We start from the raw sequence: 21,218 nt of genomic DNA, 5'->3' as shown, positions 1-21,218 counted from the left end.
AAATTACTTGATTTCTTCCCCCGACGCCTGCACTTGAATGGAGTAGCTGTAAATTTCAAAATAATTTTTAATATAATGAAAGGGACAAATGCCTTTTACTTATCAAAAAAAAAATACTTGATTTAAATCTTGATTCAAATCAATTACTTGATTAAACTTTTTTAAAAGAACTTATAATGTACTTTATGATTATTATGTTTTGTATTATATCTATTTTCTACATATAAGTGAATTGAAGTCTTCAAAATTTTAGTCTTTTGTATGCAATTGATTTGAAGCTTCTAATTTTAGTTTTATGTGTTACGAGGAGTTAATGAAAAATATCAGAAGGATATGTTCAAAAAAGATATGACAATTTATTTATTTTTTTCTACATAAAAGATTTTAGGTCCTTTCAAAATTTAGATTTTGCAGTATTAAAAAACTATAATAGTTTTTTTTTTCCCAAAAAGATTAAAACTCAGCACCATCTGTATGAACTTTGCCATTGAACTTTTTCTTTTTTTATAACTAATAGAGATATCAAAAACTCAGCACCATCTGTATGAACTTTGCCATTGAACTTTTTCTTTTTTTATAACTAATAGAGATATCAAATTTTCATTCAATGCTCGTATCTCAAGAACAATTCCACTCTGTTGAATGCGTAAGTCTCACATCTTAATAGCTTTGAAAAGGAGATTTGAGGACTTTCATCAAGTGAAAGGCAATCATATATATTAATAAATATATCACATTGGCCATTGTATTAACTTCCTTTTAAGAGATGGTTGCATACATAATCAACTGGCTATATGGCCAATTTTTTGAGCAGCATGTATATGCCTTCAAATACCCAAGGCCTACATCTGTCCTGGTACAGGGGGATAATTGGGGCACCACAATTTGAACCCCATCTAGGTGCTGACTTGAAAATACCCGTAATGCACATTCTCTGAGGGTTGTTTGCGTGTTTTTAATGATTCTTTGCCAAAAAGAAGAGGATGATCTTCGACGGTCATCGTCATTCAAGAAAATTTTCTTACTCTACCCACACTGGTGAAGCAAACAGAGAACACTGTTGACTAATGAAAGAAAAATGAGATAACAAGGAGATGCTTTCTTTAGTAATCTGAGGAAACAATTATCTGTGAGGTCAATGTTAGGGGCTGTTATAGATTATGTGCTTGCAAAATTCTTAATGAGGAATATGGATATGAAAAGACCTTATTTAATTCAATAAAAATAGCATTACCTTTAATTTGACGATTTCTGTAGAAGAGTAAATTAAGAAAATGTTGGAGGACGAACACCTTTATAGAATTAAGAACATACATGTTGTAGAAAAGCACCAAAACATCGGGAAGCCAGCTTGGGGTTTGACTGAATATTTGTAAAAAACGTGTCAACTCTATAAAAAAAATGTTATGAGATTAAATGTTGTTGGGCATCACTATTTGCATCCTATTTGACATATAATTTCTTTGAAGACGGACGAATCATTCTCGTTGTACTTATTTTAAAAGAACGTCAATTCTCGAATGTACCATCTTAGGAAGTCAGATGACCCTCACTCTCTCAGATGATATGCAAAATTAAGGACTTGTAAGTTAGACATGAAACCTCTTTCCTGTTATTACAATCAGGACTATGCTCATTGATGCCATCAAAAAAATTTATGAGCATAAATAATAAATAAAGATTTCAACAATGTAGTGGAAAGATGATTTTGTGATTGCCCATAAATAAAACAGAACAAATCGAATATGGGAAATCATAATCATTCATCCTTGAAATATTCCATTTCCTGCCACTAAGTGGCAGTCAATTTTCCAGGTGCTGTACTGAAATATTAAATTAAGTACATGCATTTACACGACTAACTTCATATATAGAACAATGTCTTCTAATCGCTTTAATCAAAATCGGTATTAATGCCACAGGTGGAATCATTAAGGCAAAACGGGCCTACGAGACATTTTCAACTTGCCTGTAAAACTATATTTAACAGGAAAGTGATAATGCTCTTTACTATCCTCCCTCTAATTTGGAAGGAATGAGTTGAAACACGAATAATAAATAATACAAACGAAGAAAACCTAGAAGAAAGAAAAATTAATCAAGGAGGTTCACCAACATGACAACATCATTTAGAAATACTCAATAACTTGAATTACTTATTCTATACCTGCTTCAGGTATATATATATGGAAGAGAAAAGCTTTATTACAATATCTCTTAATAGAGCATAAAGAAAGGATCAAAATCTATAAAATCTAGAGGCGGCTACTGCCTACTATTTAAGAGCATTGCGTAAAGTAGGTTTGTTCTGGGATTTCAACACTAAAAGCTTCAGATACCACCTTGCTACAGCATCTCTTAACCGAGCATAGAGCAAGGATAAGAAACCTATTCTATCAAGAGCGGGCTACTGCCTGCTACCACGAGCATTTCCTAAATATGGGATTTCAAACTTACAATAAAAGCTTCAGGTACACACAAGGGAGATATTATCTTGCTACAACATCTCTTAACAGAGCATAGAGCAAGGACAAGGAACCTATTCTATCTAGAGGAGGCTACTGCCAACTACTATAAGAGCATTTCCTTAAGTTAGTTTGTTCTGGCATTTGAATTTCACGAGGTCGAGGACAGTTTGACTCTCCCCCAGATGGTTGTTCCTGAAGTAGGCTACATGGCTCTGGGGTGACCGAACGAGAAACTCCTTGAATATTGGTACAGTTCCATGGAGGATGCTTAGACTTGGGGGCCATGGAAATGGTAACATTGGTGAGACAAATGCCTTTGAATGGAGCTTTTTGAATGCCATCTAATTTTCCTGCAGTACTTACATTTGTTGCTATTACATTGCTGTAGCTTATTCTTTCCACTACTGGAATGGCATTTGGATCATACTTATTGTCAGGGTGGGACCCATAAGAACCTGTCATGGTAAATGCCCACTTCATGTTGACCATGGTCATTCCGTTCACATATATATCTCTGACATAATTACCTCTGCCTGGAGATGTCTTAATTCTTACTCCTGTTTCAGAATTAACAGCATGGATATCCTCTGCTTGAACATCTTGTATTCCACCTGACATTTCACTACCCAGTGCAATTATAGCACTTGTAGGTGATACTCCCACAACACGACGGATTACAATATGTTGACTGGGCATTCCATATGCAATTCCATATTCATCCCAACCACTCTTTATTGCAACTATATCATCACCCGATTCAACATAGCAGTCCTCAATGCGTACATATGAACAGGAATCTGCACAATGAACACAAAAATAATATATCAGCCAAGCAGCATGCATGGCATCTTTCAATGAAGTGGATACTTGAAAAATTGAATGCATCTCTTCCCCAAAATGATGCAAATAATGTTCTCAGAAATTTTGATTAAATATTTATTGGACATTACTTTCATTTTAAGCAGAGGACAGGGCACCTTTAAAAAGCCATTGGACTTGTTCATCCATCATTTATTTTGTCGTGCATGATATATTACCTAAAGGATATAAATTTGTTGGAAGAAATCAATGGCTGTTACAATTTACCCTAAGAAAATATTTATAATGTGTCATTTTTTTAATTCAAATGCAAGTGTCATTGCTTCTTACAATTTCAAAGGAATACCCAGCTTGATTATACACGAAGATTTTTAGTCATGCATGATGATCCACAATCAGATCCGAATATCTTCAGAAAATATAAATGTTAAAACTCAAAACAATTAGCTCAAGACAACACAACAGCCTTGAAAGCTTTATATCTGGTTTCACAGAGCATCAAATGAGAAACAAACTCGTCTGCAGTAAAGATACAAGCAGAGTACATCATCTGACATACATAATTTATTAATTAATAACTAATCAGAAATATGTGAAAAAGGGTCATCGTTTGTTTGGCCATGTCTTCCAATTTCCCATCATAGTCCCCATTGTGTAAAAGAATGCCTACTTTTTTATAATTTTATTCTACATTGCAATTTTGCTAGATAAGAATAAGTTATCAAAATTCAATTTAAAAGTGACACAAGAAAACCCTCATCTGCATGGATTTAATTATAAATAAGATGAATTCATTCTTCAATCTTTCTTTAGATTTTTCAAATGGAATTTACATGCCTATTATAACCAAATTTACCCATCTACATTGTGAATCATCTATCATGTGAAAGAAATTGTGTGATTGTGGAAGGGGAGGTGATTTTCCTCAACTGCCCAAACTGTCTAAAAATGATTTACAGGTTAATCAAATTTTGGCCTTGGGTCTTTTCCTTGTCTAGCAAAGAATTCCTATGGTGGTGGTATCTTACACCATAATCAATGACAAGGCAGATGTAAGGAGGCACATTTGACTGAGTAACGTTGCTGATTGTTTTGTTCCCAAGAGATCATATGATATTTGATAAGCTTCTTGGCACTTCTAATCAGAAGCATTAAATATGACCCCACCCTTCATAATTTCAAGTGCTTTTGCAAAAAATGTTCCATTAGCAAACAGTACATTCTGAAATTTTCATTGTATCCACCTCTGTGAGTTTTAGACACACTCTGATTGATAAAATTCTGCGAAATTTTTCTTGCATTCAAATCTCACAACAAGAGCAGAATGTGGTATATGAAATAGAATAAATGCAGAAACATATACAAGAACAGCCCATATATCACTCAAAGAAAGAGATATCGAGGACATAACTTTTGTTCATAAAGACAAGCAATGTATAAATATTTAATATTCTCTGAACAGCAATATGAATGATACCAGGTAGAGCAACCAGAACAATGAACCCAAACCATAAATATAAAATAAGCGAATCTAAGGGATGTGTCAGTTGGACAACAGTATGACAACCACTTAAAAATATAGACTATGGTTAGCCAAAAATGAATATATGGCCATATCTGATTACCACAGACAATGCAGAGACTTATAATCAACCAACTTATATATTATTGAGCAAAGCAAAACTAAAAAATGGCGAACATCAAACTTGATGTTTACATCTATACCACTCCATATACAAACACATCCAAAACTCTCCAGCTATTTGCACTTCAAACAATCAGGAACTAATTAGAGGACGTGTTAAATCCACAGAGTTTCAAAGACTCTTGCAATTGTAAAATGCAAGGAACTGAGAAGGTTGTGGTGCTGAAGAAACCACCAAACTAGATATGGATCTTCAGCTGCTTGAATTAACCATATGATCTCTTCTTAGAAGAAAAAATATATATAATGTTTTCATGGTTACTGCATTTTTCCCGCAGGTTTAATATGCCTAACCTGCTCACATGATTTCTCCCAGCTTGCCTGTGAGCCACTTGTTCACTTTGCCCTCTCGTTGATCTCCACTCTCGAGGCTCACTGATCCTCTTATTTATATCAGAGCCTTCATTACAAATATCTAACTCCACATACAATTTCCTTATTTCTATTCCTTGTCCTTGCATAAATTCATTGTAACAAGCTCTTGCTTTTGGATACAAATCTCCTAGTCACCATTGACCATGCTTATTTCTCGAAAAAGAATAGGTCTCAATTAGGGTTAAAGCTATGTGTCCAAGAAGCAAAGTTTATCCATAATCAATCAGATGGATGGATGAATATACTTTGCAGAAGGGTACTCGACACCTCCATATTTTGTTTATAATTGTTTCTGGATTAGATTGTGTTGAAATTTTTACCATCAACGTTTCGAATCACACTACGTGATTAATCAGCAGGATAAGAGAGCAAGAGCTGCAAAACTGCTCTCTCACCCTGATGATGAATCACGTAGTGTGATTTGACACATTGATGGTAAAAACTTCAACACAATCTAATCCAGAAGCAATTATGAACAATTTCAATAGATTGTGGAAATCTGATCTCTCTGACCTCCATATTTTAATTGGAGAAAAACCTTCCTTCCCATTTTCTTGGGTCATACAGTTCACAGAAGGGGGTTTCACTCCCATTTTAAGCAAATGCATAAATACAGAGATGGACTTACATCAACAGCATTGCCCAATTCTGCCAGCCCATGCAATCCATTTCAGTGACCCCAAGGTATGACCAATGGACCCAACCTCAAACTTGATAAACTTGTATTGTTAGACAATAGCATCATTATTTGAGTGCTTTTGAATATTGCACACATCACACCTCACACCTCACACCTGCTGATGCCACATTGTTTTGCTTTACCAGACTTCTCCCTCCACGATGAACAAAGAGCTTAATGTCAAGCCATTCAACAAGAATAGGAATCTTGAATCCTTTTACGAATCCAAAAGAAGAGTCTGAAGTCATCCTTGAGTGATTATGATCTCAAAGGACATCCTAAGCCAGTAGGAGAGATGGAAGAAATAGAGGCTGCAACTGTCGAATTATTGTAGAGGAAGTTGGAGTGTGTGAATGAGGTTGCATAGAATTTGTAAACAAACTGGAAAAGGTAATGTAGACAAAACTTAGACTGAAGTTGGAGAAGCCTGACCAAAACGCTTTGGGAGTGACTGAGGCAAGTCAGAGGATGCTCTGAGATCAGTAGTGGGTCAAAATGTTGGAAAACAAAGTTTGTCAAATAGAGTACCCGGGAAGAGAAGAGGGGATAATATTTTGTGTGTTGGCCAAGGAGGAGAAAGCCACGCAAAAACAAACACTGCCAAGTTTTTGCTCAAAATAGAAACAAGTTGGATTGAAGGATGGCAAGAAGATCAAGGACTAATAGGAGCAGTTAACAAAAGGAGAGTGTGCTCATAATGGTTGGTTGGTTAGTTGGGAGAAGTGCAAAATGAACCCTCACAAGCAAGGGTGAATCTACATAGATTCTCGCACAAAGAAGGGAAAGCAAATAGAGAATACACTAACTTAAGATTAGTACAAAGTATTGCAATGAGGAAGCAGTGGCCAAAACTTGTCCAAGAGAAGACCAGAAAAAAGGAAGGAGAGAGATGCCCGAGGCATCATCTGACGATACCCTGAGACAATCACATGTTGTCAAATGCAACTCAAAAAATAGATAGAGGAAGTAGGAATCAGAAGATTCCTCAAAAAGCCAAGGCCACAAGTTAGAGAGTGTGGCACAAGAATACAGTTGTACGACAAAGATGCAATTCTTAGTGAAGTGTTTGGTAGAAGTATGAACTACTAGGATTCATATGCAAAATGAATGGGACTAATCCAATTTTGACAACATAATGAGTGGGGAGCATGATGAAAGTCCAAAGGAAATACAAAGCAATGGACAAAGGATATTACAAAAAGATGCAACTACTGAATTGGAGAACAAAGCCTATGTGAAGAAGACAAACCATAGTAAGTAGGCTTGAAAGTGGCAAGTGTTAGGGGGGAAAAAGAATGCATTTAAACAATCGGTAACTACAGATGTGGTCAGAGTAGTAAATAATATCGGCAAGGAGTCAAAACAGATAACTACGAGGGCGTATGTGGAGAAAGAAGTTGCAATTGGATGGAAATTAATGGGTAAAGATCTATTGGATCCTAGAATAAGTCTCACATTGGCAAAGACCAATAGAAATAAGGGAATAGCGCTGCAAACAAAGGCTGCCTCAATAGAAAAAATTACTTGGAAAAAGTAGAAGAAGAAAAGATTAGTTTCCAAACATGATGGAAAATGTGAGTATGGGAATGCAAGGAAAAGTGCTTGTATAGAACATGGTACCAATAAATAAATGGTAGAAGTGAAAACTAACATTTGCCATATAAAGTCAAGATATTCCCCAGCTCTTAGGCTTCAAGCTAGAAGAATCAAAGGAAGAAGTACAAAATCCTTTCCCAGAACCTTAGAGAGCTACTAAGCTCACAAATTCTCCAAAACAAGGCATCTAAAGTAGGAGCATCACTAACCTAAGAGCAAACCTACATCAACCAAATATATTGTCTAGTTTTCCTCAGTTTTGTAGGTTTATTACAGCAAATATTAAGATACATTTTGCAGTTTAACTTACTCAATCCTAAAGATCCTAGGATGTTTCTATGTTAGCACAAAGAGGTCTTGCGGCTTTCTTGCTACAGTTACCCACAAACATTTCTTTCATATAATCTCAGTAATTTGACATCAAACATCATGCTTCATCCTCATCAACTATTCATGTTTCATCCTCGTCAACTATTAGGGACATCTCTCATCTTTATTATACATTGCCAAATGTAGAATATTTGAGTGCTTTTCCATCAGGCTCATTGTGTAAGCTTCCCTTGGAAAAATAGGTTGCACCCAAATTAGATCTCAAATTCAAAAATCTTCTAAGTTTTTACTTTGTGCCAAAGCATAAGGCCAATTTACATCCTTTCTCTCAAATTGCAATATATTCCACTATAAGAAGTTTGTCCAGTCCCAATGTATGCATCCTTAAATACAGTGTAAATCATCTCTTGCTACTAGATTAGAATAGCTTTCACAAGCTGCAAGATCATTGTGATCTTTGTTATTTTCACCTTCCCACTAAAGTTAGGCAGGTGTACCATGTTGTGAAACTCGCAATTGATAATGAAGAAGATCTATGTTGTTTCATCTTGTATTCATCTCTTTGCATCATGTGTGCATGGGTTTATTGTTGAGCTACTTGGTTTCATAGTCCTTAATTGGTCTCTTGGACCTTGCCCCTCAACAATACCTCATGCCACAATGCAAAATATCCATTAGCCCATGTCCCTTTGTGTTGGTGTAAATTAGTACTTTACTATTTACACTTACTTAAGTTTACTTAGGTTAATGCATTAGTTAATTACTTTGCATTATTTTATTATTTTTATTATGAGACACTTAGGAGTTTGTGCCACCTTGTGATTTGTCATGTTGACAACATAGGAGTCTGCACCTTTATTTGAGCACATGGTGTCTACAACACTGTTTTGCGTGTCCCACTCTTGTAGGCTTATCCTCTCATCATTGCACTCACTTCCGTGCTTAATGGAGGATAATCCATATCTGGTGGACATGTGCTTGGTTGTTTGACACTTCATGGTGCTAACTTCTATGCATTCTAGAAGTTCTCCTATAGCCTTTATAATCAGGCACTCCTAGTGTATTAGCAATGACATTCTGAACAGAGCAATGTATTCGGACATACTCTGATTAATTGATCATATCCTTCTTTGGTCTACTGTGTGCTTGTGTTTGAGTTCTTAGTTCTTGGGTGAATTTTGCCCTTAAGCAAATTCTTACATGGTATCAGAGCTTGGAGTCTTTCTCTTCACAAGTCGTTCGAGACCTCTTGCTTCATCACCTCAGCCTGAATCCGGAGTGCTGCAGAAATTGGGAGCGTCCAGCATCAGATCTGACCTCTCCATTGCGTTCGGAACGCTGAATCGGTGAAAATCGACTATAAGCAAGCCTACTTTGGCCCATAGTCGACCGTGAGGCAAATTTTTTTTAGCAAATCGGACCTCAAAAGCCCCAATTTGCGATATGGGTATGGTCATTTTCAGATTTGTGATTTAATTTATTTTCAGATCTGTTATTTTTCTCTGTATTTTTCGTCAATTTTATTTGCGAAATTTTTGGCCCTTTGGGCACCCGTCAGAGAAAATTTTTTATGCAGTACGAGCTGTCAGATCCCGTACTGCACATTGTGGTGGCATTTAAATTTCGCTAGTTTTTTATTATATTTTTGGCCTGGCCGAAATCCTGCAATTTGCAGCAATCCGCAGACCGTTTGCCCACCCAATGTGGGAATATTGCATGTAAAACAGGCGAACTCCAAGCGCATCCGGCATCCGCTGCTCTAAATCCGGCTACGACAGCACATAACGACCGGCAGTCCGCAGTCTTTTCCGGCTTCAACTGTGGATCCAAGAAGGGTTTCACATTACCCGACGAAGGCAATATATTTCTGGCGCTCGCTGTTTGCATTTTCCGGGATCAGTCTGTGCCTATCCGCCGCTGCTCCTGTTTTTTCCGACTGAGAATACTTCGGCGCGCCCGAAACCCTCCGCCGCTGCTCACGTCCTGCGGATCCCGTGTCCACTATCTTTTTTGGCCCGTAGAGGAGATTCCGAAGAGCGTGTTTGCAATTTTCGGTAGCGAATTTTCTGGCAAGGTTTATTACCATCCGGCGTCGTGGTCAGATCTTCCGGCCACTGTCTTCTTTCTCGCCGCGATTTCTCGGTCCCTATCTCCGTTCCGAGTGAGAAGGTTTCCTTCTCTCGCGTGCATTTCCCGGCAGTTTGGTGTGCTTTCCGCCGGCAACGCTGTTCACAGACTTTGGCAGCGATCTTGGTTATCCTTCCGGCGGCATTGCTTTCCCGGCACGGGCTCAGCGGTTTCAACAGTCAACTGTGACTTCCAGTGGTTTTTCTACGTGCAGTACTCTGCACTCCGAACCACATTTCACATGCCAACAACATTTTTTTAGGGGGGGGTTCTTGTTTTTTTGGAGGTTCTTTTGATTGATCCATCATGGAAGAGGATGATTTGATTCAATTGACCCAACACAACTATCAAGAATGGAGTCAACTTGCTATCAGATATCTTAGTCAGCACAATTTACTACCGTATGCACCCAATCTTGAGTATCATGTTGATACAATTGACATCCTTTTGCGTACTCTCTGGTTACATATGGAATATGACATTATTGACTTTACCACGGATGAAGTTAAGTCCACTGATCCCTATGATGTTTGGATGTTTCTTTGGGAGACATATGGAGATCCAGCTATTCCTCCATTCCCACAAGATCTCCTACCTCCAGTTGCAACTGACACCTCTTCAGATGAGATCACACCTCCAGCTCCTGTTGCTCCTACTGATCCTGTTCTAGCCACAGATGCTTCGGATTTAGTGCAACAGGATACTTTATGTCTTCCTACTCTACCTTCATGCAAAGACTTCCTTTCAAACATTGCACATTTGTTCGTGGAGTCTCACATTGAAGATGTGGGAGACATTCTTGATGACCTCCGTCTCCTTTTTGAGGCGGACACTTCATCTTTTGCCGCAGTGATAGATTCATGCACTTCAGCATTGCAGGGTACACATGGTCCTCCAGGTGCTGATTTCTTGCCAGACATTTCAGCTCTGTTCTTGGAATCACACACAGTTGATATGGGAGATTTTTATGATGATTTCTTGCTTCTCTTTGCTGAGAATGATTCTTCTACAGTTATTGTACATTCTCTACATGATCAATCATTTCAGGTTGGTGTGATTGTGGATACTTATGTCCAACATCTGCAGGTGATCTCTCTCACATTCGAGAAGACTGTTGGTGTTCTGACACAGGTTTCAGAGATACCAGTCATCATCGAGATTCCTTCTCCATCCAGGGGACACTTCTTGCCTGTACCCTTGCTGATGTTTCTTCCAAAGGGGAGGAACATTGTTCAGAGGTCGTGGATCAGCTTCTTCATCGGAGCACTTCTCACTGATTGGCACACTACTTTTAAAGGGAGGGGGGACTACCTCGTCTCCTTCTTCTCTTTTTTGGGGGGGACTTTTTCCTCATAGGATGTTTTGTCCTTCTCCATTCTTTTTTGTATATATTGGATGTATGTCGTAATGGGGGGGTCTTGATTACTCCATCCATCGATGCATCCTCTTCTATCTCTCTTTTTGGGGGAGGGTTTTTCCCATGAGGTTTTCCCTCTTTCTCCGCTTTATGGGAGATTTGCATTTTCATTATGTACATGGGTACCTAACATGGCCTAGTAGCCAGGACCCATTATGCATCTTCATCCTAGCTTGTAAGCTTAAGCGCATTCCCCTAACTTGCACTTAAGGGGGGGTGTTGGTGTAAATTAGTACTTTACTATTTACACTTACTTAAGTTTACTTAGGTTAATGCATTAGTTAATTACTTTGCATTATTTTATTATTTTTATTATGAGACACTTAGGAGTTTGTGCCACCTTGTGATTTGTCATGTTGACAACACAGGAGTCTGCACCTTTATTTGAGCACATGGTGTCTACAACACTATTTTGCGTGTCCCACTCTTGTAGGCTTATCCTCTCATCATTGCACTCACTTCCGTGCTTAATGGAGGATAATCCATATCTGGTGGACATGTGCTTGGTTGTTTGACACTTCATGGTGCTAACTTCTATGCATTCTAGAAGTTCTCCTATAGCCTTTATAATCAGGCACTCCTAGTGTATTAGCAATGACATTCTGAACAGAGCAATGTATTCGGACATACTTTGATTAATTGATCATATCCTTCTTTGGTCTACTGTGTGCTTGTGTTTGAGTTCTTAGTTCTTGGGTGAATTTTGCCCTTAAGCAAATTCTTACACTTTGCAAACCATAATAGCTTTCTAACACAAAAGGTACATTGAAAACCTTCATGCCAAGTCACCAAGAAAACGGAATAGTTGATTACAAGAAACATCAAAATTCCAAGAGCTCCTAGATATAAATGGCATCAAAATATCCATATTATATTAAATAATAATAATTCAAACTCAAGCAAAAATAAAAATAATATATGTTCTTTGGTTCATAGAGAGCTTTTTATGGAATCAGCACAAAAATAGTTTTAAGACTTTTAAACTTTTAAATTATGACATGGTCTGTAAATTGTAATTTATAGCTTGAAGACATAAACCGCAAGGTTCATTATTAGAAAAAAGTCCTAATATGGCATTTCTGTGAGCAGAAAAGGAAATATGCATATTGCTATTTTCTTTGTTTCACTATTAATCTGGGAAAATGCTGTTGATGTTTGTGACATCTTGAGAACACTTCAATCGAGAAACAATGTGATGTAGAGTGACCAGGGGGTGATTTCCTGCAACTTACCCTTCCCATGGTTTAGCATTACAGAATAAGTATGTAATAAACTGATATTAAAATTGGGGCATGTAACCTAAGATCTTGTAACTATAAGTTCTATAGAACATGACAAACAGTAGATATTTCAATTTCAAAAATCAATAACAATTCAAATCTATTCTTACCCCATTCAAGACTATGTATAAGTTACAAGAGATAATCCAGCAGACCTCAACACTAACCTGGATCAATCCCATCCGTATTTGGTGAAGTAAGTGGTGCAAGAATAGTGACATGCTGGATAAGAATGTTGCTGAACATTTTTGCCACCAATAAAAGATGAACTGATCAAATCTTCTGCGTAAATTGGATATCATAAAGAACTTCTGAATTTTTCATTTATATGAATAATTCCCATACCTGCTATAAACTGGGTGTAAGTTCCACGCAGGTGAATTCAGGAAAGTCAGATTGGAAATTACTATATCCTTTGAATGCATCAATTCAACCATATAACCTCGTGTATATTTCAACTTCTTCTTATGAAATTTTTCCCACCAACTTGCACCTTGCCCATCTACAGTGCCATTATCACCTGCAAATCCATGCAATAAAATAAACTGATAAAAGAAACCATATGCTGGAGAAAACAATAACATTTGAGATTATTTTACAACATGAGAATTATTTGCAAGCTAACTTTATACCTGTGATAACAACATCTGTAAGGTTATACCCATTTATCAAGCTGCTATATCTCAGGTTACCTCCATCTCTGCCTATTCCATATGATGGCAATGGTGGGATCAAAGGCCAATCTTCTGGATCCTGTTGAATAAATAACCAAAGTTACCAGCCAGATCACTTCCATTGGATATTATAATTACTAAAATACTGAAAGATAAAACAAATATGCAACTGAAAAGAACCAGACGAAGCATTATTAAATTTGTTAAAACCGGTATTTATTAAGATCTCTGCCAAGAAAAACACATCTTCTGAACCATTTCTTTCTGTTTAGACTCTAGCCAGTAGCCCCAAAAAATTATATACATACGTACATACATATGTGTGTGTGTGTGTGTATGTGTGTTGTTTTATTGACTTTTGGACACACTTTTATAAAGTAGACCTGCAGGTCTGGCTGGGTTCACACTGGATGCGCACCCAGCACTGTGGGTATGCCAGGGTGCACAGGTGGGCACACCCACAGTGCTGGGTGTGCACCCTGTGCACACCAAGCACGTACCCAGAAACACAACCAGATGGGGTGCACACCCACACTGGGTACAGGGCCTGTGGGTACAAACCCTACAACATGGATGAAAACTAATGAATGACTAATCGTATATTATGACACTGTTAAATTTATATTTGAAATGCACAACACCCTAAAAACTTCACAATTTAAATTTTTGCAAGTCTAGTAATTATATAAAATTATCTTTATGGTAGAGCAACAATTCAAATTTTGTAAAAAGAGATCAAGAGAGTGAACACAAGTTTTGGAAGGCATGTCACAAAATTTGGTTACATGTATTAAATCTACATTTTGGCTGCTAAGGCCACCATTAATTTGGCTCCTTATGCTTCACTACCCCACCTGTATAGAAGATTGTTGGCATGGAAATACTTGGAAGAGCCAAACAAGGTGAAACAAACAAGAAGGATCAATTAAGGGAAGGGAAGCTGCTGTAATATAACCAAGCAGGATGAATGACTTTGATGTATTGCAGTTAAACTCAAAGTAGGTGAATGAGGTGATCAGTCAGAATATAGCTTCTAAGGTTGGACTAGAGAAAACACAAGACAGTCGTTCCCAACCAAATATGGAGGCCACGTCAATAACTAAATGGGCTAATGGGCTACATAAAATAACTAAATGGAACTAATGGGCTACATAACCAAGATTGAGATATATTTGGTTTGCAGATGAAAGCAAACAGACAATCAGATTAAACTTCAGTTCAACAATACTTAGCACTTTGCCTTACAGGTAAAAACAAAGGGAAATAATTTAGCAAAACTTCTAATTTTTAAATCAAATTATAATGTTATCCTAGTATTCACTGCAGTCCAACTGTCAAGTATGTCATTGTCTAGTGATATCATAGAGTCACTGCCACGATGGTAACTGGTTTGGAGCCCTCTGTTAAAATGCCCATAACAGTATGGGCAATGAAGCAGGTTGCAATTACCAGGACATTTTTTTTCAAATGATAAAGAATAAAAATATCAATTCAATAAAATTATGCCACAATAACTAAATGATGTTGGAATAGGATACAACTACATAAAAATAATTCACACAAACATTTTTAAGGGATTCAGCCGTATTGATGATAATGGCCGACACTAGAAAGAACATGACCTGGGGCCGAAACCATTTTCCAGCAATAAAACATCCCATTATCTCAATATGCCATTTGGTGAGAACGTTATATAATCAACATGAAGTACACTTCAGTAGTAACTAAATATCAAAATTTTGAGGATGTGCAACTTACGTCACTGTGCACTAAAGAGGCCACTCCATTACCGTATCCAAGATTTATCAAACCAAAGAAAAAAAATCTGTGTAAGCGAGTTTGCAAGCTAAATATACACAAAGAATAAACAGTTACTGTAATTATGATTCATGTTATTATCAGTTGATTTTAATTTTTTTCCTTTCCCAAAACGTGAAGTAGACATTCCACGAATCAAGAACTTTTACCCACTTAAGATTGACACTAAGAGTGCTACAGAATCAAACTGATCATGGGTTGCGACACAAACATCTTTCCCTTGCAACTACAATGGTTTCTGAAGCTTGAATCACGAGTGCACAAAATAATCACGATAAAAATAAGGAAAATCCATCAAACCGTCAAAAAAATGCAAATTTCGAACTAAAATTTTATTTAAACGGGAAAAAAAGTGTTAAAATTGGGTAAAATGCAGCTAATACATCGGTGATTAAAGGGAAAAAATGTTGCACAATTCTAGGAGGAAGCGTAGCTCGAAGCCGATCAGACACGCCAATGTCTGACAGAAGAACAAAAAGAACATAAAAATAAAAAGGACTACTCACCTCAGAACCAAGAATCACAGCATCTTTGTGCAGGTAAAGAGTGAAATGACTCGTGAGGTTAAAGCTCCCAGTTAACCATTTTCCCGGCGGAATGTAAAGCTGACCTCCTCCCTTTTCAGAAAATCCGCTTAGGAAATCAATCGCTTTCTGAAAAGCCTTAGTATTGACAGTGGTGCCGTCTCCTACTCCTCCATACTCGGCAATTGAAACACTCTGCGCCCTGCAAGCAGGCGCATCGTAGCTCCATGACCAGCTCTTCCTACGGGACTCAACTTTTACCCCAAACAAAAGTAAACATCCTATCAAAAGCAGCACTTGAAAACCCTGCAAAACAGAAACAGAACAAAAATCATGAATTCTCTCTCTGAGCACTACTCAGCCCTGCGACCGGCAAAAGAAAAATTGAAAATCAAAGAGAAAACCATTATTTGCTAAAAAAAACTTGCTTGTGTTCTACTGGACTCCATTGTCTCGGCTAGAAATGAATTTGTTATCTTTAGCCAGAAATTTATACTTGCTCTGGGGCTGCCATTCCTGTATGTTTATACGGTCTACCCTGTAATCTACGTCTGTAATGTGGGCAGCATTTGTGCGATACTTAACTCTCGTGACAAGTCAAGAACACTGTTCCAATATTTGAAGGGAGATTTTCCGCCTACAAAATGTCCGCTTAAGCGTAAGGGTCTTTATCAAATTTTTCCAAATTTTCCATGTTCGGTTGGATGTTGGGGCCAAATCTGTTGAAATTTTGTTACTCTAGTCAAGTCTTTTCCTACTCTATATTTTTTAATTTTTTCATATAGTGTTAGGGTATTTTCATATTTTATTAAAATGGACTTAAAATAGAAGAGTTAGTAATTTAATTGGTTGAGTACAATTTTTAACAAATATGATGTGCAATATAGAGACTATCTATTAAGGTTTCAATCAAGAGAGGTAAATTTGGCCATGTCCAATACATAGATAAATTTGACATATTAGATCCTCTACATTGGGTAGTAGGAGACTTGTCGTTTAGATATATGTTTACTCAAGTTCAATTTGAGCAAAACACTATATACAATTGTAGAATTCTAAGGAATAGAAATATAGCCAACATAGACAGAATACATGATATATGGGTATTTCCTATAGGTTGGGTGTTTTCTTTTAGAAATGTGAAAGTGGTTTATTACTAAACTAAAAAACTAACTTTGGAATTAGGGAAATAAATGTTTTTCCCTGATTAACAAGATTCAAGTCATTAATCGAATATTTCTTGCCTCGTATTATTCCTCTTGTCGAATGCCCTCCAAGATGAAATGTGAATAGTTGACTAAAATCACTCATTAATTGTTATCGTCCAAATAGAATAGAAAATGTTATTTTAGATATTGCACTCAACCCAAAAAGATAGTTTAAACATCACATTTAACATAAGACCAAGGTTGTTTTGGATTTCATCTTAGGACACAAGGAATTTATCTTTCTACTAAATGGAAGTCAAGGTTATTGAGGGAGAGGGATCTTGGAAGTGTTTGGTTAGACACAATATCAAGATGATTGTTGTTAAAAAGAAATGGCATGAGGTGAGATAGGGTGACAAACTATTTCTTTCTTTATTTTTCTATATAAATTGCTTCCCTCTATAATCCATCTAGAAGACTTTGCAATCAATTTACAAAATTCTAAATTGCAAAAAAAAGCCTCCTTACAATGGTTTCAACTTTGTTTCCTTGTCTATATAGTGGAATAAGTTGATTTGATACAATCACCCACCAATTTTTGTCATATTTTCCAAGCAAGCATATTTGTGTTTGAAAAAGGAGTGAGAAAGTTTAGTGATATATGTAATTTTGACACTTTAGATTGGGTCTCTTGGAAAAAAAAATCTCTATAAGTATGTTTTAGTTAAACAACAAGCCTATGGGGTTTTTGGTTTTTGTCATATCTTTGGTGTGAGTTGATTATGAAGCTTTGCATGTTGTTACAACTTTTAATTTATGCAAAGATTGTTCATGGCTTTTTAAGTTTCCTTTCTCCTACTTCTCGCTCAAAGAAAAATTATTCAATCCTCCTTCCAAAGATGCATTTAAACCCATGGTTAAACTAGAAATGGAACTACATATTTCATGAAAAGACATGAAGGAAATCGAGTGCTCATATATGGAGGTCTAAAGTTCAAGCCAACACTTAAATGTTGACTTGGAAAATCCTACATTTCAAACTACTTATCAAAGATTAGTTGAAATGTATGATAGTTCAACGAATCAAATGTTCAATTTGTTAGCATCAAGAGATTCTCAAACATATTTTCGAGGAATTATTCCTATGTTCGAAAAAAATGGGTGATTGTTTTCAATCACTTCCTTGTTTTTATATCATGATTCAAGTTGGAAAGATGTAATTTTGGGTTAGTTGCATAGCAATGTAGAGGCAAATTCTTGGAGGCGTATTGTTCTAATTAATATAAGGAAGGTAGATGTTTGACTATATTTTCTTATCATTTAGCTCATTGTGAAGTATAAATTTTAAATTTGTTTTGTGGACATATTATTTTGAATTGTCTTGTCTGCTTTTCAACTACAAGGGGCTACCAAGGGTCAAGATAAGAACAACATTCTTTTGGACAATACCAAACTCCAATTGCTTCAACTACATAATGTTAATGTCATTTGTTTTAGATAGTTGCAAAAAACTTTAAAGTTCTTGTTGTAATGCATTGTGTTATTTGGTTTTGAAATTTTCATTCTTTGGGCCTTTGGTTAGTTTTATCTATTGTTGTAGTTTGTTTGGATAGATTTCAAGTATTTGGTTGTTTCTTCTTCTTTGAATGTTTATTAAGATTCGTCCTTAGTAAAATTCTTCATGCATTATTTTCAACACAAAAATAGAAGAAAATGACTAGTCATCCAATTGGATCAAAATAAAATAACTTTAGTTTATATAGATTTGCTAGCAAATGTAATTCGATAAATTATTATATTATATCGTCGAGTCAAGTTTTCAAACTAGATCACATGGGAAATTCAATCTACTTATTTCAAATTCCAATTTTCTCAATTTTGGGTCAACTTTCTCAAGATTCAGTCATTATCATGTTGACACATGGTGCACTTAGTCTATTTGCTTCAAATTCTAATATCCTCACTCTTCAGCTGACTTTTCTAGAAATTAGTCATTATGGCATTGATGTCACCAAAAGTCTAATTCAATAATTAAATATTTTTTTTATAAAAACATATCTTAGATCACTAAATAAAATAAAAATTAAATGTTCTAACCACATGTTCTAGTGCAACTACTTATACATAATTTTATTCTTAAATTTAAATAATTAGAGCATTCTTATGTAAATTTTCTAGGGAAAAAAATCAATTGGAATCATTTTCTATTTTAGTGGACAGGTCGTTGCTTAAAAGTTGAAAATGACCCCATGTTTCCATGCAACTGCTTGAGTGCAATTTCTCCTTAAATATAAGCAATGAAGTGTCCCTATTAAATTTGTAATTGTATAAAATAAAAAATGGAAATATTTATTTACTCTAGTGGATTAGTCATTGCTTGAAGATCGAAGATAAGCAATAGGTTGGAAATAAGTTTGTATTGAGAAGAATGACACGTGAATCCACAAATTGTTTTCACTTGCCTTCCACAAATTGTTTTCACTTGCCTCTTATTTTCTCCTTGGTAAATAAGTGACAACATTTAATGATATCATAGAAACAAGGAAAGTGTTGTTGGTTCACCATTTTGTTGCCTCTTTTTATTTGTTTACAATTTTAACTTTAGATATTATTTGCAAGAAACATAATTTAAAAATACAATTTAAGAGTACTATATAAAACTATGCAACCAATGTTACCATTCTTGGGTCTTCAACTCTCCAAATTGTTTTTGGCTCTCGCTAGCTAAAATAAGCTAAATGAAGACCCTCTCCTCAATATTATTGAACATTGTCATTATCGTATTGATAAGAATTATTCAAAATGACAATCAATTCATGACATAGATCTCTTAACTACATATGTCTAAACCATTCAAAAATATTTCAGCCTCTTAAATACAACTTACTTATTAAAAGGTATCTACTTTTTCATTGAAAGAATATTAGTTTTAATGTCATTTAATTAAAATTTATTCTATTTGAATAATAATATATTAAATCATTAAAACCATGCATAAACTTCATTAGTTCCAACATGCAAGGTCAATGGTTCACGAGGCCTCCAAGCACGATTGTCCAACAAACATTTCAACCTTGATGGTCACATCACCAATGACATGTTTAAATCACAACACTAGACATCCAAAGACATCTAATATGATCTCATTAAAAGCTAATTGATAATAATTTAATCATGTATAATTAGTGACTCTCAATTACTACCATGGTACGTCATTTATGAAAGTTGGTAGCTACTGACCTTCATTCCAACTATAACTTTATTTTACAACTAGTTTAGAGAGGTGAGGCAACTTACAAGCACACAAGGGATTAGTCTTTACCCTAGCTCATCCAAGTAACCTAGATCACAATAAGACCTCCTAAATAAAAAAGATTTGATTTAAAACAATTTAAATTCACATACATAGTCTGACGACTCTATTTTATAATTAGTGACTATCAATTACTACCATGATACATTATTTATGAAAGTTTATAGCTGCTAACCTTCATTCCAACTATAACTTTACTTTAAAACTAGTTTACAGAGGTGGGACGACATACAAGCACATAAGGGATTAGTCTTTACCCTAACTCATCCAAGTACCCTAGATCACAAAAAAGACCTCCTACATAATAAAATAAAAAACGTTGATTTAAAACCATTTAAATTCACATACATTGTCTGGCAACTCTATTTTATAATTAGTGACTCTCAATTACTACCATGATACATTATTTATGAAAGTTGATAGCTCCTAACCTTCATTCCAACTATAGCTTTACTTTAGAACTAGTGTAAAGAGGTGGGACGACTTACAAGCACATAGGGAGAATAGTCTTTACCCTAGCTCATCCAAATACCCCATATCACAAAAAAAACCACCTACATAATAAAATAAAAACTTTAATTTAAAACCATTTAAATTCACATACATAGTGTGACAACTCTATTATGTAGAGAAAACATTTGTTATTTACAATATTTATCTCCACTAGGTACACAAATTTATAAACCACATACTCACATATTATAAAATCCAAAAAGGTTCAAAACATAGGTAAAATAAATTATTATTTATTCAAAATTAAAGACAAACCATAAACAAAGCCGTTAAGTTAAAAGTTCAAAAAGAGGATCTTGCATTGGTGGGAACTAAAGTCCAATGATAAGACAACATGGGAAAAGACCGGACGTGTGTTCAATATCGAGGGAAGATGAATCCCCCAAGGCAGAGTTTTCTTTGTTTTATTTTAAGTCAAAGCGATGTGTGGGG

General features: G+C 35.7%; 1 protein-coding gene across 1 annotated transcript; it reads right to left on the bottom strand.

Moving 5' to 3' along the window:
• Window positions 1-2,128: 2,128 nt before the first annotated feature.
• On the bottom strand, window positions 2,129-16,277 carry LOC149543820 (putative polygalacturonase). Its single transcript, XM_089798507.1, has 6 exons — window positions 16,241-16,277; window positions 15,795-16,118; window positions 13,429-13,549; window positions 13,142-13,316; window positions 12,964-13,034; window positions 2,129-3,265 (listed from the first exon to the last, which is right to left on the bottom strand). The coding sequence occupies exons 1-6, from the start codon at window positions 16,259-16,261 to the stop codon at window positions 2,559-2,561; spliced, it is 1,419 nt and encodes a 472-aa protein (XP_089654633.1). The 5' UTR covers window positions 16,262-16,277; the 3' UTR covers window positions 2,129-2,558.
• Window positions 16,278-21,218: the final 4,941 nt, after the last annotated feature.

The sequence above is a fragment of the Cupressus sempervirens genome, chromosome 8 (genome assembly GCF_028749045.1).
Source record: "Cupressus sempervirens isolate cs-2001-9-10 chromosome 8, ASM2874904v1, whole genome shotgun sequence".
In the NCBI taxonomy this organism is placed as follows: Eukaryota; Viridiplantae; Streptophyta; class Pinopsida; order Cupressales; family Cupressaceae; genus Cupressus; species Cupressus sempervirens.
The sequence above is the reverse complement of the archived record's forward strand: the minus strand, read 5'-3'. Positions and strand labels throughout refer to the sequence as shown.